Genomic DNA, 25,565 nt, shown 5'->3' on the forward strand with positions numbered 1-25,565 from the left:
TCGGCTCCGCCTCCTCAGATATCCGGCAGCGTTTGTTTGTTTACGTGTGCGTGTGCATGTACGTGCACGCCAAAACCTGAATAATTCCATCCAAAAACAAATCCACAACCGGCTCCAGATCCTCTGGTTGTGCATCTGGAAAAAGCGTCTGTTTCTTTGAGCAGCAGCGGCTCATGAGTCTCCGTGTTTCACGTATGTCAGGAACAGTTCCATCATCAGAAACCGTCAGCGTGAACTCAAAGGAACGCCGTCAGCTGATCTCTGTGATGTCATCACCTCCTTATACATCCACCGCACTCCTCTGACTAGGACCTCATCCCACCATCTGACCGTCTCCAAGACAAGTTCCCAAGAATTATGCCCCTCCCCCTACCTTCCAGTATCCACGGTGATGGGGCTGGGCGGAGCCTCAACTCCACCTGAGGAGACGATGTTAGTGAGAGTGACAACGTTGTCCTCCGAGAGTCTTCCTCGCTCCTTCCTGCTGATGGAGCGGCTGGCTTCAGGAGTCCATTCCTGCAAACACACACATGAACACACACATGAACACAACACATGAACACACAAATGAACACAACACACATGAACACAACACATGAACACAACACATGAACACAACACACATGAACACACAAATGAACACAACACACATGAACACAACACATGAACACAACACACACGAACACAACACACATGAAGACACACATGAACACAACACATGAACACACACATGAACACAACACACACGAACACAACACACATGAAGACACACATGAACACAACACACATGAAGACACACATGAACACAACACACATGAACACACAAATGAACACAACACACATGAACACACACATGAACACACATGAACACAACACATGAACACAACACACATGAACACAACACACATGAACACACAAATGAACACAACACACACGAACACAACACACATGAAGACACACATGAACACAACACATGAACACAACACACACTAACACACACACACACGAACACAACACATGAACACACGCACACATGAACACAACACACGAACACACACAAACACACACACACATGAACACAACACAAATGAACACAACACAAATGAACACAACACATGAACACAACACACATGAACACAACACATGAACACAACACATGAACACAACACACACGAACACAACACATGAACAAACACACACATGAACACAACACACACATGAACACAACACACACAAACACACACACATGAACACAACACACGAACACACACACACACACAAGAACACGAACACAACACACACAAACACACAACACATGAACACAACACACATGAACACACAAATGAACACAACACACATGAACACAACACATGAACACAACACACACGAACACAACACACATGAAGACACACATGAACACAACACACGAACACAACACATGAACACAACACACACGAACACACACACATAAACACACACACATGAACACAACACACACGAACACACACACATAAACACACACACATGAACACAACACACGAACACAACACATGAACACACACACACAAGAACACAACACATGAACACAACACACACACGAACACAAAACATGAACACAACACACACACACACATGAACACACACTCATGAACACACACATGAACACAACACACATGAACACAACACACATAAACACACACACACGAACACACACATAACACACATGAACACACACACATGAACACAACACACACGAACACACACACACATGAACACACACATGAACACAACACACACACATAAACACACACATGAACACACACATGAACACAACACACAAACACACACACATGAACACAACACACACGAATACACACACATGAACACAAAACACATGAACACAAAACACACGAACACACACACATGAACACAACACACATGAACACACACAGACATGAACACACATGAACACACACACATGAACACACACATGTACACAACACAAGAACACACACACATGAAAACACACACAAACACACAAATGAACACTCACATGAATGCACACATGAATACACACATGAACACACTCAAATGTACATGGACACACACAAACACACAGACACACATCAACACACACACATGAACAAACAACAAAGATATCTTTAGTTTTTATTTGTAACAGTTTTAACATCAAATATTTAATCAAAACATGAAAATAGTCTCTTTATTCAGTTTACCTCTCAGTTCAGTTTTAATCACTAATTATATATATATATATAGACACTCATACTACATATACTCATATAGAGCATAAAAACAAATGCAATGATTAATCCAAACCCTTAAATCTTTATTTCTAGTGCTGCACCTGGTTTTAGGATGATGCATTTGAAACTTTGCTTCTTTTCCACATGGAGAAACTGCTTTGCGTGATTGTGTGTGTCCCGGTGTGTGTGTCCCGGTGTGTGTGTTAGTGTTTGTTTCTGTGTGTGTCCTACTGTGTGTCTGTGTGTAGACAAAGGTTCTCTTGTGAGCAGCTCTGTGGGAACGGCGGGAGATCCCTTAGGGGGCGGAGCCTCTCCACTCTTCTTCGTCCAGTTCAGAAAAACCTGGGAACGTTTCAGTGTCTGCCTGTTGGCAGAGAGGATCTGCTGAGTCAGCGTCAGTTTTCCACTCTCTTCATGTTTTCTCTTCCTGAGAGTCTGCCAGGAGATTCTGGACCGCTCTTCCCCTCAGAATCCACATGAAGCCGGGTCAGAACCCCGCCACCTTCTAAAGAACAGCTCCTCCCCTCCGGCTGGAAACCTCATTAACGCACAAACACACACACGTCTCTCACAACACAAACACACACGTCACTCTCTCTACACAAACGCACAAACGTCCCTCTTACTAGACAAACGCACACACGTCACTCTCACTACACAAACACACACACGTCACTCTCACTACACAAACACACACACGTCACTCACACTACACAAACACACACACGTCTCTCACAACACAAACACACATGTCACTCTCTCTACACAAACACACACACGTCACTCACACTACACAAACACACACACGTCACTCTCACTACACAAACACACGTCACTCACACTACACAAACGCACACATGGAGACCTTTTCTGAAGCTCATCGGGTTGACGCTGTCTGAACCAGGTCTGTGGACCCCCTCCCCTGATGAGCTTCCCATTCCCTTATGGTGCAGAGGTGTTGGCGTTTGGTCTCCCCAGCACTGACGTCTGCTGCAGGACATCAGTGACAGGTCCCATGAGGCAGTCAGTAAATCCTGATGATTGTTTTCCAGCTGACCAAGAATCCTTCTTGGGGCTGACCTGCCTTTGTCCCATTAAGTGGAACATCAACAATTCCTCCATCCATCCATCCATCCATCCATCCATCCATCCGTCTGTCTGTTTGTCCGTCCATCCTCCCTCCCACCCTCCCTCCCTCCCTCCACCCATCCATCCACAGACATTTCAGTCCTGGAGCAGATACCCTCTACTCAGAACATGTCTGCATGACTTGATGCTCATGATGCCCAACACAAGATTCCTCCTCTACTGGTGACTCTCCTTGGTTGTGGGGGGGAAACGATGGGGGCCTGAGGTTAAAACCAAAGCCTTGGACGCTGAGAAAGTTGAGGTTTTCATTGGCGTAGCAGCAAACCCGCATCAAAGACAACATCACTGGGAGAGCAGAGTCCGCGGACCCTGAGGCCCGAGCACTCACTGCCCGGCTCACTGCTCCCCAAAACACCAATACACAATGGAAACGAAAAACAACAAAAAACAACACTACATGGATGGAGGTGATAACAGGAGACGGGATGGAACAGGAGGACCAGCCACTCCTCACCGGACCCCCCCTTTCTAGAACAGTGAGGTGCTCTTTCTTCTGCAAATAAAAAACCATGCAGAGGAGCTCTGTCTGTTGGTGTGTGCACCCGTGTGTGTGTGTGTGTGTAGACGCGTGCGCATGTGCGGGTGTACACAAGCATGTGAATGTGTGCACGTCTTGGAAGATCTGGTACATATGTGAGTGTGTGTAGTTCTGTGTGTGTGTGTGTGACATTCCTGCCCCACTCAGTGTTCCTGGTAACAAAACCAGGCATTCACTGTAAACCTGTTTAATATTCCCTGGGCCTGTGTAAAGCTCACAGCAGTCTGTTGTGACCCCACCCCCTTCCTTAAAGCGAATGTTAATGTTTCATCGGATCAGGACCGACCGTCCGTCCTCCAGACACTTCTGTGTTAAGCCTTTCCAGGAAAATCCCGCTCCGGGGAGAACAGATTGCGTTTTTCCGCACCTCAAACTGTGGCCAGCCCATGCTCATGCCGGGTCCGTGGGTGTTCCTCCACCAGCGCAGGTCTTCGCTGTCGTTGGCTGCTCGGATGGTCTGACCCAGGTCCCGGTACAGGCCTTTGAAGCTGAGGACAGACAGAACCTCTAGCATCTCTTCTACAACACACCTTCAAATGCTGCTGCTCAAAGCTAGAAGTAAAGCTCCACCATTATGTTGGGCAGATTCTCATTCCTCCACACAGATTCTATCCAGGAAGCAGCCGCTGGACACGTTTAACTGCATCTCATGTTTCTCCACGGCTTTCTTCGCCGTTTTCCCCCCCAAACATGTTTATTGCAGCTTTTGTGTTTTGGGTAATCAAAGCCAGCCTGATGACAGGCTCTGCCAGTTCCAGTTTGGGAGTCTTTGCTTGGGTTTCAGCAGGGTGGGGTTGTTGGGGGCAGCAGGTGCTCTGTCATTAGCTGGGACGGCTAAAAGCATCATTTTCCACCACAATGTCAACTGCAGAGATTTGTTCCCAAAACTCAGGAACAAACGGTTCAATCAATGAAGGTGCCGGTACAAACGTTTCTAAAAGCTTTTCAAAGGTCAACTTTATTCATGTTTGCATTGGAAAGGGAGCTGATTAAATAAAAAGTGAGGGTCAGCAGTTAATGGATTACAGCAGGAGTTCTCCATTAACTCATGTGCACACAAACGGTAACCTGAAGACTCTGCACCGCGGGCGGCTCTTAAAGGTGTGAGGGGGGGTTGTTGGGGGCGTTGGCGTACCTCTCCTTGGCGGACAGGTCAAGGTGTGTGTGGATGTCCAGTAGAGCTTCTTTGAAGAATCGTAGCCTCTTCCGCTCGGCCTCCTGGGTGAGGTCAAACACCTGCTCCATGTCCTCCATGTAACGAGGGTTGCAGCGGTTCAGCTCCTCCAGACACTTCAGGTAGCGCTCCTTCGCCTGACAGACAACCAGAGAAAACACTCACACACGTCAGCAGCAGCTGCATCTGAAATGACTCAACCTGGGTGTCTTCTGGCATTCCAGACTAAATAAGTAATCCTTCATCTTCCAGCTGAAGAGACCCCAGTTTGCCGTTCACAGACCATAAAGTGCCACATCTTGGAAAACAAAAACAATCGCCATGGCAACCTTCCTACACAACAAACAACCCACAAACACAACAATCTACAAACCATACACCCCAAGGAACAAACAATCTATGTAGCACATTATGGAATAAAAAATCCTCACAACAAATGCCTGTTGGCAGAAATACCTCGCATAACAAACAATCCGCGAACACAACGCCCTACAGAGGAAACCATCTATAAACCCAACGGCCTCCGGAACAAACAATTGGTTGTTATTTTCTAACCCAGAGTGTGTAAACGCCTTTTTTGGTAAATAAGACGAAGGTCCTGGTTCAAGTCCTGGCCGGGGGACCTGAAACTGAATTTGCGCGGTCTGTCCTCACCAGTTCTCTTCTTCCTCCATCCTAAAACATGCCTCATGGGTTGATTGGTTCCTCTAAATTGTCCAGGTGTGAATACGAGTTCGGCAGCCCAAAAGGGACAAACGGGTTTGGGAGATGGAAAAAGCAACTATTCACCCCCCTGAACACGTGTAGGTTCAGCTTTGATGCCTCTTTGTCATGAACAGATGTTAGCTGGTCAGAAGTTCTTTCCTAATCGCCTCTGTGAAAGCTTTTCATGGAGCTGCTGGTTCTGAACTGATCAATCTTGACTCAGGACCCGGATACCAAAATCCTGCACAATCCAGAAGAAAAGACGTTTACGGTTCATCAAAGTATTTGTTCACATCTGACTTCAAAAAGGTTGAGCGATGATCTAAAGGGATCAGATCTAAAGGGATCAGATCCAGAAGATCCAGCAGAAGATCCAGCCTGATGGGCCTTTCAGAGGGAGATCGGCTCTCCTGGGTCTGGTCTGGGTCCAGAGCCGCCCATAGTCTGCTGTCCGTCTGTCCATCAAGGATTAGCTTAGTTCTAGAGTGAAATGATCTACTGAATCACGTCTAGACCTTTAGATTCCTTTAACTCCTGCATGGTGACTGACAGGCTCCTGAAAGGTTGGCTCATTGATGGTTTCTAATGTTTGGTCTTAAAATTCTACTCTATGGATGCCAATGATTCCTGTGGTGTTCCCCATGGCTCTGTGGTGGAACCCTTCTATCTTCTGGGTTCCCTGATGTTTGATGGCCAGGAGCAGCTTCACACCCAGAGGGGTGAACAGCAGCTCCACAGAAGTCCACATCACTCCTTCAGACGAGTCTCTTTTTGCAGGCCGTTCAGGATGCAGACTGTTCGCTAAATACAACAAGGTTGACTTTCACACAGGTTGTCATTCAAATCCATTTGTGACAAACTTAGGATTTCAAATATCAAGCTAGCTTTCAGTTTAGAGTTTACGCTGCTCATTTGGCAGCAAGTTCACCATCAACTAGAACCAACAACTGAAAAGCCTTTCCAGTGGCAAAGAAGTCTTCCGTTTGTCTTCAGACATCGAGTCTCAGCTTGGTCAGAAAGGGCTGCCTGAGCCGTCCGTGCTTTGGCTGATCCCTCCTCCATTTTCCCTCGCCTCCTCTACAGCGGGGAGCAGGAGGAGACGAGTCCCGTCATGTTTCACTAGCAGAAACACCCTCGGGTCGACCTACCCGCCCCACCCGCCCCACAGACTCGCCCAGACAAGCTTCACGCTGTGTGCACGTGCGAGAGTCGTACCTTTTCTGCCTCCTGGCTGCAGCGCTCGGTGCGGTTGGTGAATTTGCGAACTTCCTCCTGGGACTTGGACGGGTCGGCCTTGGCGTGCGTTTCCCTGTTGGCGGCGGTCCACTCCTCCTTCTTGGCCTGATGGTAGCTCTTCTTACTGGACTCCACCTGGAAGGACAGAACAGTGAGGGATGGGAGCTCTACAGCCGTCACAAAATCCAAAAATGTTCACCTCAACAACACAACAGGATGAGAAGAGGACTGGTGTGAGCTTCAAGGGTCAAAAAGCAACGTTTTGGAAAGTGGTTTTGAATTTTATTCCACAAAAATGTCACATCAGCTCCTTTTCTAGTTTCTTCAAAACAGAAAACAAACAGTGAAACTCAATTTTTATATTTTAATCCACTGAATGACTGGACTTAAAATGAGGAGGATTTAGAAAACAAAAAGGCTAAAAATGGAAGATTTCGCCGGAGAACCTCCCAAACGGGTCAAACTTTGCTGATATCAGGTGGTGAGGCTCAGATGACCTGGGACAAAGCTTTTTTTATTCTTTTCAAACACAAAGTTATTCCAAATGTCAGATCAGAGCCTCACCATCTGAAGGACTCTCTGTACGTCAGGGACGAGGACACGCGTGCTGCTTAGATGTGGGTGGAGCCTTTGCATCCCTCAGCAGCGAGTGGATGAAAGGACCGAATGATCCAGAAGACTTTAGGGCAGGAGAGCTTCCAGAGTTTAGCTAAAGGCAGCATCGCTGCAGGTTTGTAAGGCAGCCAGGACTGCAGAAGGTCCTGAAAGGTTTCTCTGCTCCTCAGCAGGACGGCGCCGCGGCTTCAACCTGGAAGTCTGAGCTGACCTGCTGCGGTCCACGTCGTTCCCTCACAGCGCTTCAAAGATGACGAGCATGGTAACCATGGTAACCAAGCAGAGCACTGAAACAAATCTATCACACTTTTTTCTTCAACTTTTCATAAGTTCAAAGTCTTTTTTACGTCATGTGAACTTTTAGAGGATGAGCTTTTTTTCCACAGACGGGGGACTGGAACATCAAAAACAGACGCGTCCCCTCCATAAGATCCCACCCCGTGGACGTGGGCGGAGCCTCACCTCCTTCAGCTTGCGCACCCAGGGCTTCTGAGCTTTACGGAAGCCGTCGTCTGCCTCCTTGGTTTCTCGCAGGCCGCCCATCAGCTGCTTGTGGAAGGCGTCTTTCTGCCAGCTGCGCACCTTCTCGCTGTCTTCAACCGCCAGCCGCTGGCGCAGCTCCATGTGCAGCTCGCTGAGGCTGTCTGCCGCCTGCATGAAGGCGTGCCACGCCTTCTCCAGAGTGCCGTACTGGGGCCCTGAGAACAAACACGTCACAATGGAGCCGCTTGTCTTAGAGTCGTGCTCATGAGTGATGAGGGGTCAAACGTTGAGGTGACCTTTCTCCACGATGCCCCTCCACCTCTTGGCCCAGTCACTCAGCTGGAGCGAGTAGCTCTTCTCGATCTTTGCCCGCTCCTGAAAGCAGCTGATGAGCTCGCTGCAGAGCCGGTGACCGTCATCGATTCGCTTCACCGTCCTTTTGTAGTTTCCGGGCTGTGGAATTGCAAACCAGCCACAAGTGAGCAGGGAAAACGGTTTTAGGGGGATTTGCTCTCAAATCCTACAAACTAAGTGTGACAGGGAGGCGGGCGACCACGGCCTCTGTCTGACTTTAGTTAGGATCTGTGAGGCAGAAATCCCGTCCTCTCCCTGGTTTCTCACCGTCACAGAACTGGAATCAGCAAAGACTTTTGATAAACAACCATTACCTTCAAGTCTTCCAAAAAGCAGCAGAAGAATGGCTTTAACAAACGTTTGGACACACCTTCCCATTCATTTGAATGAGAAGGTGTGTCCAAACCTTTGGTCTGGACTGTATATATTTACGAAATTGTATTTTTTAAAAGTGCATTGGATCTCAGTTCTACACATAAATGCATCTTTCACTCGTTTTAGCTTTAACCCTAAAGGCCCGTACACACCGGGACGAATATTCGCCAGGCGTTATTCGCCAGCGTTTTTCGCCACGTCTTTTGTGTTCGCACCCAGGCGATTTTCGCTGACGATGAGCCGAGTGAACATGCAATTTCATTCCCTGACATTAGATGGCGCTTAATGTAAACAGAAATACTCCTGTACACAAGGTGGCGCTGCGCAACTTTACGCTTCTTAAAGTCGCTTTTCACTCAGAAGAAGAGAGCAAGTATTTACACGCTTGTCAGAATCAAACAAAGAAAACATGAATATTTCAAGCATCAGTAGCTCCAACTGGTGCTTGGTTCGGGGATATTTTAGAATGTCCGTCATTATTTCTATGCGGCAGTGTAGACGCTACCTGGCGTCTATCTTCTTCGCTGGTATGTGTGCTCAGAAAGGCAGTTTTGTGTTTGAGCGCCCCCAAGTTGTGTTTTACTGTAACTTCAGAAGCTCCAGACACGTGTGCAAAAGCGCCATTCTCATTGGTCGAATAGATTTCGACGCGACGCGTCAAAAAAAAAAAAAAAACCCGAGCCGTTTTTTCGCGTCGGTGTGCACACTCTCATTGGTGCCCTTTGTTTAGTCACGAGGCGTTTTCGCCGACGAAATTTGTCCCGGTGTGTACGGGCCTTTATGCTATCTTATGGGGTCAAAATGACCCCAGCCTCACATTGTTGTCACGTGTTATCCCTACCAGGACAGTGTTTTTCAACCTTTTTTGAGCCAAGGCACATTTTAACCTTGATAAAAATCCTGCAGCACACCAGCATCAAAAAATGTAAAAAGTAAATACAAATAAAAACTGATGGACAGTCCCTCTATGATCTCACGTACATTATTATGATGATTGTGGCAGAAAAAGCTGGAAGTTGCAGCTGTTTTTTCTAAAAGTTGGAATAAAAGTTAAGTTTGTTTTCCGTAGTAATTTTCAACTAAATTATTTGACATTTTACCCTGATAGTTGTTTTTCCCTCCAGTTTATTAACATGTAATTTTATTTAACCTCACAAAAAACAAATATATTCTTTCTAAATAGTGATTTATTTTTTTAATATTTATTTCAATGATTGTGCAAAGACATCTGTAATTTTAGAACAATATGATCCCAAAAAAGACTAACATTATATTTATGTTTTCTGTAGCTACACAAAAGTGAAGATGTTGAAGTTTTATTAGTTTTTCTTTTGTCTTAATCAAAGATGAAGTCTTTGAAAACTTTAACAAAAGTGTTTTATTTCTTTTTAGATGATTAAATTCTTTCAGTTTAGTTTAATTGTGTCTGTTTCACCTTCATCCTGTGTCTTAAATGTTGTTCTTACTTCTTCTTAAGTTTAACATCTAAAATAATCCAGACGTTCTTAGAAAAGTGTTTCAGTCAGAAAGATGACTTGGACCAAACTCTGGGATGTTTGGCTGTTAAGAAACACAAACCTGGAAGGAGAACTAAACTGTTGACCTCTGACCTCTGATTTCATCAAGAAGACTTAAAAACTGTTAAATGTGTGTTTGTTGTGGTTTGAGACGTTTAACAGGAAGACTCATTGTACGCTGAGATACTGTCACTTTAACCCAATGCATCATGGGAGATGTAGTGATGTCAGACAGACTCTCTTCTCTGAGCTTCATGGTTTTGTTCTCTTGTTCCACGGTCTGACACCGGATTCTGTGGAAAGCTACACCGCTAAAGACGAGCTTTAGCTGGTATTTCTGTTGGAACTGAGAGACTTTATGAGCAGAATCAGAACAAGGAAGTGAAGACTTTAACCACTTCTGATTGGTCAGACTGATGACATGTGATTAAGCCTCCAAGAATGATTGGTGGAGACAGTTAAAGGGGCGGGACTTTTCCTAAAACAGCTGAAGCTACGGCTAAATCGCTGTACCGTCATTCTTATCAAAATGTCTTTAATAAAATCAAATAAACACAAAGAAAAAGTATTTTATGATCTTTTATATTCCTAACTACTCAGTGTTTTATCAGGGCCTGTTTGGATAAATCTGAATTTCCTTAGAATGCCTGATCATTTACATCGCCTTCTCTGCCTGGTGGAAGTCGCTCCTTTTGTTTGCTGCTGTTTTCACATCTGCGCTTTGTGAGACACCGGCGGACTGACTTTACTACCAACAATAGAACAGAGCAGATCGCTGGGAACATAAAATCTCCATTTTCCCTAAGATAAATCGTCTAAAGTAACAATAATAAAATAATAATAATGTTTTTTTTTTAAATTGTCATATGAATTCTAAATTACAAATTGTATTTTCATCTTCAAATCCTGAATTGCATATTATAACTTTGACTAATAAACTTCCTGTCTGAACCGTTCCATCTGTTCATGATCCCTTCTCCCACTTTTTTAAAGAATGACAAAGATCTTCAGCAAACTGCACACAGGAAACACGGCACTGAGGAGACTGATTGACACGGTCAACAGCCAATCAGGACGCAGAACACAATGCACTGTTGAAATTAAAAACCCACAAAACAGCAAGACTGCATCCGATCCAATACTGCATACAGCAAAGGAACTCATTAACCAACGTCTGTCTTCACATCAGCACCTCATAGCCTTTTTGACACTTTAATGAGACGAATGAAAGATTGTTGATGAAAACCAAATGTGTGGGTCAGGGGTTCAATTCCCAAGACACCCAACTCCACACTGCCGTCCATCACTTGAATGAGCTGAATGATGGACAGCAGTCTGAGGGTCGTCTGGTCAGGTCTAACAGCCAGAGACCTCTGATGAGCTGAAGCAGAGAAGACCCGATGGGAGGCAGCCTGCCGGGTTTGTAGTGAGGGGAAGAGTGCTTACCTCCCAGAAGCTGTCCGAGCTCCCGAGCGAACCCAGGTCTCCGTTTGAAGACATGCTGGGGTCGGCCTTGCAGCACCGAATGATGGCGGCTGCACAAGAGACTGTTGAAAAGAAAAGGAGATGAAACAGCTCAAGACTCTCAGTCCATCAGGCACCTTCTGCTTTTAGGAACAGAATGCAGAAAAGTTCAACACTTTTGTGTGACAGAGGCTTATCAACCATAAAAAAGCCCACCCAAAGAGTGAAATATTGACAGATTTTAAAGGCAAAGGACTGATACACCAACACAAAAGCTGTTCAGAAGAACCCGGAATAGGAACGAAGCAACGATGAGACACAGCAACTCATTGAAATGTGGCTGGATGGATGCAGACCCATTGAAACATCTTTTAAACGTGTCCAACGTGTCCATCATGGACGGATGGATGGATGGGTGGGTGGATGGGTGGATGGATGGGTGGGTGGATGGATGGATGGATGGATGGATGGATGGATGGATGGATGGATGGATGGATGGTAAACAGTAGAAAAACAATAGAAGCCCCTTCCTGCTCTAGTGTGAACACCATTGGCTACACGTGTGTTCTTGAACCCCCGTCACGCCTGCTGTGTCCGTAGCTTCAGAGGCTCAGTCAGCATTATGCAAACTTCTAAGCATGGAGCAGAGAAAAGCACTACAGCTATTTTTCATGTTTATTCTGATGTGAAAAACAAATGTTTTTAACGAGGATTTCTATCAAGTGTTTTTGGTCAAATAGGAAGGGGGGGGCATCAAACCTAAGACAGCAGTTTGAATGGAGTCATGAGAGCGTCTCCCTGACCTTTGCAGACCTCTGCAAAGGTCAGAGCATAGACCCGGTCCGGCTCAGCCCAGGGCTTCAACGTGTCAGGAAAATGGATTTTAGGTGAATTCCGACTGAAAGAGTCTGCTGGTCTGGACTCATTCCACTTCATTTGGTCCTGAAGCTCGGTTGGTCTATATTCAGTCTGCCGTTGCTGAACTTTCCTGTTTTGAACCAAAGCTTATAAACAAAACCATGTGACTAAAGATCTCTTCAGTCATTGGTTAGGAATTCCGAGGGCGGGGCAGAAAGGCTGAAATGACGGAAGTCCTGCGCTTTGCAATCCTTGTCGGAATAGTTCACTTATTCAAAGTTTAGATTTCACAGACCAGTTTTGAACGTCTGCATCAACGTCAGTACAACCCTTTTTATTGCTGCTTTGGTTTGCTGCAGACAGGCTGCGGGGCGGTTACTGACAAGATGGCGGCTGAGAAGGTTCACGGGTAGATGTTTATGACATATGGATTGTTGGGAAAACAGTGCGTCAAGCTACGTTTGTCACGTTAGAAGATGTTTCAATGAGTCTGCATCCATCCAGCCACATTTCAATGAGTTGCTGTGTCTCATCGTTGCTCCTTTCCTATTCCGGGTTTCGGACCAGGGTCTGCTTGGGTGTGTCCAGACTGAAAATTTGTTCTGGATTATCAGGGGAAAAGAAGTCTGGTTCACTTTAAGCGAATCAAATGTGTCCAGTCTGGATCCAGCCTTGGAGACACACAAACACGATGGTCTTTGTTCATATTCCTGTTTTGGTCATCATAAAACTAAGACTAAAATATGAGTTATATCTTGAATGGTTTTATTTTTGCTTTCCAGTCGGTGTTAAATTTATAATGCAATGTCACATGACTCTCCTTTACAAACCGTTTTAATGTCTTGGGCACATTCTGTTTGATATCTTCATATTATTTCATCAACTGGTGTGTTTTGCAAAAGCCAAGTGGACACATTTCCAGCCTGAACAGACTCTGTAGGGAACCGCCCCACACGGATCAGCTGTTTGCCTGATGACACCTTTGCTCTCAGCCTCTCAGCACTGGGAGCAGCGCGGCGCTAACATCAGTTCAGCTGTAACCTTGGCGAGGTCTGCAGGGAACAATGTGGTCCCGCCAGCAGCAGGAGTCAGGGCGAGCACTCCCATGAATCTTAAAGGCATTACATACCATAAATGGTAGACGGGTCTGACACAGTCTAGTTCATGAGGTATGCTCAGGATTGGGCAACACCTCGTATGGATGGACGGTGTAACCTTCACAGAAGTGTTGGAAATGACAGAACGGTGTGTTTGTGTCACAGGAGAGGAGAAAGTATGCTGCAAGCAGGCGAGGAATCTGCCACTGACGTGTCTGAACATGTAGACCAACAACTGACTTTGCCCGGGAAGCTAATTACTGTTTTTAGAGCAGAAACATTACTGGGAGCAACAAGATCATCTGAACACTTCTCAAGTCTCCTTGAGGGTCTCATGTTTTTGTCTTCAAGACAACAGCTGATACCAGCTGGTCGAAGTGGCAAGGAGCCATGAACAACACCTCTTTAACGACTAGAGGGATGGATAAAGACTCAAGAATTCATGGAGATACAATGTCGTCTGCTGAGAAAAACCTCTGATCTGTATTTTGGCCAGTGTTGTTGCTGTTGACAACAGCGAGCAACGTTTGCGGCTGCAGGTGGATCCAACCAGACGATCTGCACCAAAGCCCCCCAGGGGGTCTTCTATGCTCAGACAGGACAGAGGGCTTGCTCTAAGACGCCACTCAAATTCAAAACCCATTTTTAAATATACCGTTTGTCGCTGTGCTGTTCAGTTTCTGTTCTGCAGTTTGACTCGCCTAATCCAGACTTTTCTCAGACCTTTTCCCTCCCTTTTGTAAACAGCTTCCTCTGCCCTCACCTTATAGGATTGTTTCAGGAGGTCAACCCTTCAGCCAGTCTCTAATCCTGGCAAGACTATTTCTGAGCACTTTGCTCCTTCCTATGGAGGAGTGAGAGGTGGTATAGAGGTGTCCAGAGGCATCATGGGACATTAAAAAGGTGTACAGTTGACTGGGGGGTTTGGAGGTGGCAGACAGGCAAAAGAAGGTGTTATGGGGTGATCAGAGACAGTTTAGCAGCATACAGAGGTGTTCCAAGTGGTGTTAGAGGAGCATAAGGACAGGTTACAGGGAGGTTTGGAAGTGGTACAGAAGCATACAAAGGCATTCCAAGGGGAACAGATGTAAAATGAGGTGTTACCAATGAGGTGTTAGAAGGGGATCAGAAGTAGTATGGAGGCAGTATATAGGCAAACAGAAGCATTATAGTGGCATTACAGAGGCATTATGGGGGTTTGGAGGTGGTGCAGGTGCATATAGTGAGGATTGTGGGTCATACAGGGACATATAGAGTCATTACAGGAGGACAGGAGTTGGTCCAGAGGCATAAGAATGCATTTGAAAGCGGGCCATAATAGAGTGGTGTACTGCAAGAGTTCCTTTCTTTGACAAAAGCTTTACAAAGGAGGGACAGAGGTGACATTCATAAAGGCCTAGACACACCCCGCACACTGTGGGGGGTCGTAGGCAGGGATAGGTACTGACGGTCGCACCGGTTACCCTGATCTGGCATCTGATTGGTGGGACACACCTGATCCAGGTAATCAGCTGTGAGCAGAGCAGTGATATCTGGAAAAGATATGCAGGGACAGTGGCCCTTAAGGCCGGGAGTTGCCCACCCCTGTTGTAGAGTGTAGCGTATGCAAAGGAAGACCGGACCCTTTAAATCAATGAGCCTGATGACATCACTGCAATGTGTCGACAGTGTTTTCTGCTAAGCAGCCTGTTTCAATTTCAAAGTGCACCCAAAGCTCATATGGACGGTTCTCCTGAGCGTCTCCACCCAGTTCTGGTTGTGGCTGCTAAACAGAACTAAAGCGTTCTGCATGTCTTCAGGGCACTGGCAGAGTGTCTGGACCTCTAACCTCCCAACCAGCTGGGTTTTCTGGTTATGAGCCTTCTGACAACGTTCCGTCTAAAACTGGCCTTTTTTGTCCTGACCTGAGACTGACAACATCTCATCGAGTCCTTCGTATTTATAGGATAACTTCATCAACACAGACTCAACCATTCCATGCCCCCATCTGCCACCATCAGGTCTCTTGAACCAGATCAGGTTTCTGGTGTCGGCTGTACTTCCTATACTGGGTAACTTCCTAACGCTTGACAACAGAACTTAGAACGCCAGAACTCAGAGGTTCCTGGACTCAGTTGTCTTCATGTGAAGGCAGGAGACTCAATGAAACATTTCACAAAATTTAAAACAGACAGGAGACTGTTTTCTTGAGTACAAGTACCCACAAGTACTATAATATGTGTGGGGACAAGTACCACAGCCAAATGCCTGAATCTATGTATTGATAACTCAACAGAATTCATTTAAATACTCGTTTATTTTTGAAATATTTGTTCCAAAATGTACACAGTGTTAAACATAAATGATAGTTTGGATGTGAAAAACTTTATTTACCCAAATATTCTGATTTCAACTGAGAAATGTAAATAGAAAAATGATACATTTCCTACATTAACAGCTAACGGATGAGATGTTTTTATGTCTAATGTTGGATTTCCTCAGTCAATGCTGGATCATGGAAGCTAAGATGGATTCAGACAAAACATCTGAACCCAACTTTACCCAATGTGTCATTAAGTCCATCCATCTAAAAAACAAGAGTACATTTTAGGAAAACGGGCATTTCCTTATCTGGAGCACGGCGTGTTGCACATGTGACCTCATCCTGGCTAAGCCAATCAGACTGGAGGTTGTTATTTGGGGCTGGTAGATCAGGACACCTGCGTGCATCATGTAACCACAGTCAGTCATTTTATTTTGGTCTTTGGATTTTTATTGCTGTAAAGCTTTGGTGTCCCAGAGTTTTTTATTTCTGACATTCAAAGACGGATCCTCCACAGCCCAGAGGCTGTCGTCAGCTCCTGCTGCTGAGACAACAAAAGAGACACAAAAGCACAACGAGAGCAGTAAATAATGCTGCAGTCCTCTGCAGATCTGCTAGAGAGGACAGGAGGAGGATTCTGATTGTTGGTTTATCAAGAAGTGGGTCAAGCCAGTGATGAAGAGGAGGAGGGGATGAGGACGGAGTGACGAGTCCAGACCGTATAAGCTCCCCTGGAAAACTCCTGCCCAATAATCTGATTACTGGGAAGCAACAGCTTCCCTGCAGCTGCAGGCGCCAGGAAGAGGGCAGAGGAAACTCTTCTGCGTTCCAGTCGGGTCTTAGGATGAGGATGATCGCTGTGGGCAAACGTGGGAGGTCAAGGCTCCCACCCACTTCAAATGTCAGAGCAGGACCAGATCTGGTCCTTCCTGCAGCCGACAGGAAGCTGTGACCTTCTCAATGACACAAAGGTCGAAGGTGAACATGAGCAGAACTGTCGTCTGCCAATGCCCCTGATCTTGAGAAAATTACCCGGACAGAAGAGACTCGGACCTGGACCAAGACTACGCAGCTGAGAATTCATGCGGACGGAAAAACCGTCCGACTGTTTACCGTCGTGGATCTCATGGTTTCTATGCCTTTATGGAGCCGGCAGAGACGGTTCCACCATCCCTAAGCGCTGGACAATCAGAGGTTGTAATCGGTCAGCAGTTTTTGATGAAGAGCAGCACTTCTCATCAGAACCATTTCAGATCAGAAACTCCTTAAGTCCTAAAGTAAAGGAATCCCACTCTTTACTTTCTGATCTACGGTCAAACTGTCGCCCCGTTTCTACACCCGTCTGTGTTGTTGGGGTTACGTAATCATCGTTGGCTTACACGCTATAACCACCATTATATGATCGTCTCAGTTCCATCTTTCAGTGAGAACACACTGGCTGACTACACAGGACATGACCTTCCTGTCCCGCCTGATTGAAGGACCACGTTCACGTCTGCAACCTGCAGCTTTCAATAAAGAGGCTCCATGCGCCGGGAAGACAGAAGTCAGACAGACCGGCTCTCCTCTCCTGTGTGGTGCTTCTCTTTATCAAGGAAAAATCAGAACCCTGACATGCCTAACAGAACCATCCATAAAAAACATACTTAAAATGGTTTTTTAGACCAGACAATGTGGAGCAGCTTCTTACGTAAAGTTCAGGATGTTTTAGTCACCTGACTCACAGGGAAGTGTGCCGGTTGAAATCCAACAGAAAGACGATTTTCAACCGAGAAGGAGGTTTTGTTTGGAGACCCTAATCAGAGCAAAAGCTGCACCTTCGACTTTAGTCCCATTTGGAATTTGTCCCTGCCCCCAAAGTCAACAACGCCTGAAAACAGACACGAGCACAGAAAAGTCTGGATTCCCACTGGAACCGTAATCATTCCTGGTAGTCCTGTTTAAACAGATTTATCCCAAACCAAACGTGATCGTGGTGCATTCAGGTGCTAAAACAATCCCAACCAAAATTTCCATCCACTGCAAGAGCCAACCAAAAACTGAAAGGAACCGACAGGACTCCACAGGCAGATGAAGATCGGAGGTTCCCGTCTCAACAGAACTCCTTCATGCTCTTGAAGGCAGCACAAGGTGCACCAGAGGATTGGTCAGTCCAAAAGCTCTCAGACTTTGGTTCTGTTCAATAGTTTCTGTTTCCGACAGACGTCGAGTAAATCATAGATATGTTCAATAAAACAAAGCAGAACCAGCAGCATAAAAGAGCAATTCTTCTTCTAAAAACCAAACAGAGGCAGCAGGACTCACCTTATCAGAGACGAAATAGAAATGGACAGACGTCCAACCAGAAGACGGCCTTCGCCTCCTCAGCTGGAAAGGTAAAGGGGCAGAGGCAGGAGCGAGAGGACCCCCCAGGAGCAGAGCAGAGAAAACATGGAGAGGTTAGTCAGGCGGCAGAGCGGTTAGGAAGGCTGGGAGCTGGGCGGAGGCAGCACATTCTGGGAGTCATGGTGAAAGCCGGAGCTCGGCTGTTCTGGAGCTCGGCTGTTCTGGGGCTCGGCTGTTCTGGGGCTCGGCTGTTCTGGGGCTCGGCTGTTCTGGGGCTCGGCTGTTCTGGGGCTCGGCTGTTCTGGGGCTCGGCTGTTCTGGGGCTCGGCTGTTCTGGGGCTCGGCTGTTCTGGGGCTCGGCTGTTCTGGGGCTCGGCTGTTCTGGGGCTCGGCTGTTCTGGGCCTCGGCTGTTCTGGGCCTCGGCTGTTCTGGGCCTCGGCTGTTCTGGGCCTCGGCTGTTCTGGGGCTCGGCTGTTCTGGGGCTCGGCTGTTCTGGGGCTCGGCTGTTCTGGGGCTCGGCTGTTCTGGGGCTCGGCTGTTCTGGGGCTCGGCTGTTCTGGGGCTCGGCTGTTCTGGAGCTCGGCTGTTCTGGAGCTCGGCTGTTCTGGAGCTCGGCTGTTCTGGAGCTCAGCTGTTCTGGAGCTCAGCTGCAGGTCTTTTTCCACATAAACGACTCCACTGTATTTAGGAGAGGATGACCAGAACATGTCCTGAGAGGTTTTGGGGAACAACATCGTTCTCTAAGTTAGAGCATTGAAGATGGGCGTGGCCGGGTCTGCCGACATGACAACGACCCGGAGCACACAGACACACAATCCATGGACACCAGTGAGGAGAACCAAGGAGTGGCTCCATAAGGAGCAGATCCAGGTTCTGGAGCAGTCTAGCCAGTCTCCAGACCTCAACCCAATAGAAACTCTTTGGAGGGAGGTCAAACTCTGTTTCTGAACCACAGCCTAGAAACCTGACTGATCTAGAGGAGATCTGGGAGGAGGAGTGGGCCAAACCTGGTGAAAAAACTACAGGAAACCCTGTTTCATAGCAACTAAAGGCTACTGTTTTTACAGATTTTCTTTTTAGATGAGGTCTCTCACAGTGGACATGCACCTTAGATGAACATGTCCTAAGTGGGAGAACTTGCAAGATCACAGGGTGTTCAAATAGGTATTTGCCCTACTGTAAAGTAGGGGTGTGCCAAAATATCGATATGGTGAGATATCGCGATATTTAGTACCGTGATTGATTCTCGATGCGTCTTCATCAAGTATCGACCTTTTATTTACGTTTAAAGACCCTGTAAAACGTTATATTAACCATCCTTTGCTAAGACGATTCTTCGTTGTGAGATTGTCTGTCGCAGGCGGACGAAGAAGAACACACATTCAAACAAAGATGGCGGAGGGGAAAAACAAGGAGAATAGTGAGAGCGGCAACCTAAAAGACGCGCCGGCAGCTTTGAAGCTGCATCACCTGGAGGTTTGTGAGAAAGTCGTGGTTGTTGATGGCCTGAAGCCGACACGGCCCGGCATGGATAGCTCTGTCCAGGCGGAGCTACCGCCGTCTGCTAGAGAGCAGGGACACAAACGGGTTTGCTGTTTAAATGTACAACTTAGGGGCTCCGTCCCTGCAGCGCGGTGGAGAACGAGGGATTTGGGTTTTTGTTGAACGCTTTGATATTTCCTCTCAGAAATACTGAAACAATGATCCCTGCACTGAACGCCCAGACCAGAGCTATGGTTGAGATGGAAACGGAAGAAAGAGGGGCATCCCTGCCCTTAGACCCCCCCTTCTCCTCAAAGGTAGACCAGCAGCGTCTTGACGCTAAAAAGCCTGTGGTTCTCCAGAAAAACATGAACATCCAAACATACATCACATGCAGCTTTACCCAAACGTGTTGTTCACAAAGATGTTTACTTTTAGATGCACTTTAAGTTCATGGATTTTATTCCTGGTCATTTATTTTGAAAGCAGTTTATGTCTTAAATAACTTAAAGGAAAGTTTCTAGATACTTGATTTTTATTTTTCTGGGAGAATTTTATTTTTGTTTACACCACATTTGCACTAAATGGTGTCATTTATTTTTAACAAAGACACTAGAATTAGTTCACAGAATTAATATCTGATTCACAGCCATTTCCTTTAACCCTTGTGCTATCTTAGATGACCCCCCCTTGCATTGACGTGTTCCCCCTACCATGACAAAGGTGGATAAAGGTGGAAAGATTTCATGTAATCCATGGACACCATTGAAGATCACAAATCATTGAAGAAAAAAGGTTCAGAGCACTGTCTAGTGGGTCTAGATGACCCCACTGCCAATGTTAAAGTGCCTAGGATAGAACAAGGGTTAATATTGCGATGGCTATGCTTTTGTTTTTCATAAGTTAATACCAATGTGCCTGGCAGCTACTTGATTTATTCATTTTTTATCCTGTTTACAGCAATTTTGTACTAAATAATGGAACTGCTGTTCATGTTCACTATTGTTTAACTGAATTTAACAGATATTTCAAATTGAAAATTGTCATTATTTGTCAGAGACAGAGTATTACTGATTTAAGCAAAAGTCTGTTATTCATTACACCAAATAGGACACAAGTTATTCATTATTATTGTGTTTAAAAACTAAAAAATAAAAGCAAAAAGCAGTTTTTCAAGTTCTTCTTTCTTAAAGTTTGATATATCGTGAGTTGTTAGAGACGATATACAGATTATCACATCATCGCCATATCGTGATAGTATCGTTATCGTGAGCAATATATCAGAAATTGTATCGTATGGTGAGGTACCCAGTGACTCCCAGCCCTGCTGTACGGCCTCCTATCATGAAATGTTTTGTCACTCCTCCAAGTCCAGATGATCGTTTTGGTTAAACCCGGTCAGTACGGTGGGACTACTCCATTCTCCCTCAGCCTCCAACTGTTTTCCTGTTGGGCGGAGAAACAAGGAGCAGTGTAGAGACTGCAGTGTCCAAGAAAAATCCTGCTCCCAAACACATCTGTTCAAGCTCGCCACAGGCCAGACCCACATGACTGAGCCAGAACCACATGACTGAGGCCACGGTTGGACCAGCACCGCCCACACACCGGCACCCAAAAGCTGCAGAGATTAAAGCAGAACCCGATTCCTGCTGGTCACATCGGACAGCCTGAAACCAGGATCCTCGGAGAACCTCCTGAGATTGGGAAGGAGCAGATTTAACTTCAAAATAGCCATCGGTACCCCCCCCCCCCCCCCCCTCCTCCGCTTTGCCAAATCTTCAAGGCACTGTTGGCTTTCTTTAAATGATAGACTCCAAGCAAACTTAAATATTCTAGTGGACTCTGGCAGATTACAGACCTGGAATGTCAGGCTGCTTCATGTCAGGCTGCAGAACCCAAGCCCCCACCTTCCCAAAAACCCAAATGTTGCAGTTCCTTCAATAACCACTGAAGGCAGGTTTCATAAAGTGACCAATTTCCCACAAAGCCAATGTTTTCAAAGTTCCACTGAACGTAAACCCCGCCTGGTAATGACCCTTTTTGATTGGCAGGTGGGTGGTCACATAGATCGACTGATCAAAGCTAGCTTCACCTGATCCCGAGCTTCCTCTGCTCCAACGTTCATTTCAGGTTTCAACGGCCCAGAATCCTTTGGGTGACGTCAGAGACGATGGTTGTGTCTGAATCCCCTCCCTGACCGCTAACTAATAAAACTAGATAGAGCGGGACGATGTCGTGCCCTGGATTTTAAAACCAATTCAGACGCCATGCTCACCTTTTTTTATGGCAGATATGTAAGAAATAAGTTAAAATCTAATTATGAGCGTTTTGGGACGATTATTTATGAGTCCATTGTCTTTTGAAGATAAAAATGTTGATAATTTATTTTAAAAAATACATTCTTTTGGTCAAAATTGTTCCGACGCAATGCATTGTGGTCCATATTTGCAGATCTAGTGAGCATGGATGCACACTGGCTTTTCCACAGAGACTTCTGGGAAATTTGTAGGGCTCTGGATTTTGGAGATTCAGACAGAACTAGAAAATGACAAACGCACCATATAGGGGTAAAGGTGGGAATTTGGACACAGCCTATGTTCTACTTTACGAACAAACGCGTGGTGGTGTGAGCGCCCCTGAGTAACTCTTGTCCTAACTCATTATGAACACTTATCCAGGATATAAAGAGAATTCTATATTAAAGAGTTATCGAGTCTAAAAAGTACAGCATCTGTACATCGTCCAGTGGTGTTCCGCTAAAGCCGTCAATAAGGGTTGGACCTGAGATAAATGTGTAAAAAGTCAAAACTGTCAGGCGCAATCAAGAAACTCAACGATTCTTTTTGAATTTGGAGGGTAGACTGGACCGCTTTTCAACACACCTGTGATTCTGAGCTGCAGGTGGCATGAAAACAGGACTTTCCTGCACAGAACGGCAGAACAAGGACATGAGGAAGGAAAATGTGGGCGTTTAGCAACCCTTCCCAGATCCTGAAGAACTAATTCAGTCTCTACAAACAAGTTCCTCCAGAGCTCAGCTTCCATGGAAGTAGCACCTGACGCTCACCTGAGACCGCCCAGAAAATGCAAGCATGGCATCACTAAGCCATGACATGGAGGTCTGCCTTAAAGGGTATCAAGCCCTGGCCTTGAACACAACAGGCAGAAGGTGGTATTAACCCACCTGTTGATGTTGGAGCATGCCCAGTAAGGCAGACAGTTAAAGACCACACGTCATCTAAGCTAACAGTTATCTCAACTTCTAATTACAACAGTAATTAAATGTTCCCTCAGCTACAAATATCTATCTCCAACGTGCCAACCGCTTGGATGTTGCAGCTCTGCACGTGTTCCAGCCTAGCCCAGGATCAGTCAGGCTATGGTGGAGCGGCTGCACTGGTGTCAGAGGTGGGATTTGGCCAACGAGAAGACATCACAGTGCAGCACACAAGACATGAGCCAGACAGCACCAGGCGGGTCTGGACTCTGGGTCCTCCTCTGGCTGAGCCATAAACCAGATGATGAGCAACAAGTCAGACGACTGCGGCCGTGCGAATGCTAGCTGTTCTGGAACATTACCTTCAGATGCTAACAGAGTGGTTGTTTCTGAACTACTTCACTACTCACTGCATATAGTGCACTATATGCTATATATATAGCATATAGTGCACTATATGCTATATATATAGCATATAGTGCACTATGTAGTGCATATATAGTGCACTACATGGTGCGTTTACCGTTTTGTAGTGCCGTCCGAATCTACAATTCCAAAGCCGAGTGCTCTGGAAATTTCCTAAAAGTCTCTGCAAACCCAGTGTGCATCGATGCTCACTGGACTGGTGAATATAGACCACAATGCATTGCGTCAGAACAATTATTGTGCGTAAGAAGGCTAACCCTCTCTTCTGCACCATTATTCCAATAACACAACTGGCAATTTTGAAAAAGCGAAGTAATTTTGACTTTGACGGAGGAGTGGGCGTGGTCAACGTTAGCCGTCCTCCCTGCAGGGGGCGCTCCAATCAGAAAGTCAGGTCGGGTAAAAACTTGTTAGAAGTGATCAGTTTGGGGGGTTTTCTGCCCCCTGCTGGTAGCAGAAAACAGTAAAGGCTGAGCGCTGTGGCTCCACGGTGGCGGTCAAAGACTTTGCTTAAGCTCGTTAGCGCCATTTGTTCCTCCGTCCCACAAACCCCCAGCTGTAGTGGACATGCGCAGTCGGCCAGGGGAGATCTTACCTGTTTTGCCCCGGCTCGGAGGCGCAGAGCTGCAGCAGATTGCCCCCGGGGCTGCTGTCGAGACGTGGTCTTCACTGCTCCGTCCACATCCCGCGGGTTTCTTCCCCGCACTCGGCCGTTCACGCGACCAGAACAGCCGATCTTCACAGCTCCTCTTCGGCGGGAAACTTGTGCAGGTCTTGATGTTTCTCTCTGCTTGCGGTGAACTTTTCCTCCGTGAGCAGAAAGAAAAAGTGTTTCTCTTCCGCGCGGACACGCGTGTCTCTCCCCTCTGAAGGCTGCTGGCGTGTCTGTAATCAGATGCTGCTCACCGCAATCTCCATTCATCCGATTACACGGGTTAACCCTTCACTGTCCGCGCTGCCTTCAGGGACTGCGGGAAAAACGGTTCACTGTGCACGCTGCCTTCAGGGATTGCGGGAAGAACCCTTCACTGTCCGCGCTGCTTTCAGGGACTGCGGGAAAATCGCCTCATTGTCCGCGCTGCCTTCAGGGACTTCAGGGAAAAAACGTGTCATTGTCCGCGCTGCCTTCAGGGACTGCGGGAAAAACGGCTCACTGTGTACGCTGTCTTCAGGGATTGCGGGAAGAACCCTTTACTGTCCGCGCTGCCTTCAGGGACTGCGGGGAAAAACTAACACTGTCCGCGCTGCCTTCAGGGACTGCGGGGAAAAAACATGTCATTGTCCGCGCTGCTTTCAGGGACTGCGGGAAAAACGGTTCACTGTGCACGCTGCCTTCAGGGATTGCGGGAAGAACCCTTCACTGTCCGCGCTGCTTTCAGGGACTGCGGGAAAATCGCCTCATTGTCCGCGCTGCCTTCAGGGACTGCAGGGAAAAAACGTGTCACTGTCCGCGCTGCCTTCAGGGACTGCGGGAGAAACGCCTCACTGTCCGCGCTGCCTTCAGGGATTGCGGGAAAAACGCCTCACTGTCCGCGCTGCTTTCAGGGACTGCGGGCAAAATGTCTCACTGTCCGCGCTGCCTTCAGGGACTGCGGGAAAAAACATGTCAATGTCCGTGCTGCCTTCAGGGACTGCGGGAAAAACGCCTCACTGTCCGCGCTTCCTTCAGGGACCGCGGGAAAAGCACGTCGCTGTCCGTGCGCTGCCTTCAGGGACTGCGGGAAAAACTTACATTGTCCACGCTGCCTTCAGGGACTGCTGGAAAAACGTGTGACTGTCCGCGCTGCCTTCAGGGCCTGCAGGGAAAACGTCTCACTGTCCGCGCTGCCTTCAGGGACTGCGGAAAAAAACGCGTCACTGTCCTTGGGCTGCCTTCAGGGACTGCAGGAAAAACTTACATTGTCCACGCTGCCTTCAGGGACTGCGGGAAAAACGTGTGACTATCCGCGCTGCCTTCAGGGACTGCAGGGAAAACCTCTC

The 25,565-nt window shown here is 46.8% G+C and overlaps 1 protein-coding gene across 4 annotated transcripts in view; it reads right to left on the reverse strand.

The window, feature by feature from the left end:
• pacsin3 (protein kinase C and casein kinase substrate in neurons 3) overlaps positions 1-24,576 on the reverse strand; it is a 28,213-nt gene extending 3,637 nt beyond the window's left edge. Inside the window, exons 1-10 of one of the 4 annotated variants that reach the window (XM_078944114.1) lie at positions 24,181-24,472; positions 21,251-21,388; positions 18,439-18,501; positions 11,860-11,960; positions 8,464-8,620; positions 8,147-8,382; positions 7,049-7,204; positions 5,090-5,265; positions 4,322-4,442; positions 374-516 (exon numbers count right to left, since the gene is read on the reverse strand). In XM_078944114.1, coding sequence (XP_078800240.1) covers positions 374-516; positions 4,322-4,442; positions 5,090-5,265; positions 7,049-7,204; positions 8,147-8,382; positions 8,464-8,620; positions 11,860-11,913 — 1,043 coding nt within the window. In that variant the 5' untranslated portion in view covers positions 11,914-11,960; positions 18,439-18,501; positions 21,251-21,388; positions 24,181-24,472. Of the gene's footprint in view, positions 1-373; positions 517-4,321; positions 4,443-5,089; positions 5,266-7,048; positions 7,205-8,146; positions 8,383-8,463; positions 8,621-11,859; positions 11,961-18,438; positions 18,502-21,250; positions 21,389-24,180 lie in introns of all 4 variants that reach the window. The other 3 variants (XM_023951406.2, XM_023951420.2, XM_023951412.2) reach the window with 3 other exon arrangements.
• Positions 24,577-25,565: the final 989 nt, after the last annotated feature.

Source organism: Oryzias latipes, chromosome 3, assembly GCF_053564925.1.
Source record: "Oryzias latipes strain Hd-rR chromosome 3, Olatipes_Hd-rR_3.1".
Classification (NCBI taxonomy): Eukaryota; Metazoa; Chordata; class Actinopteri; order Beloniformes; family Adrianichthyidae; genus Oryzias; species Oryzias latipes.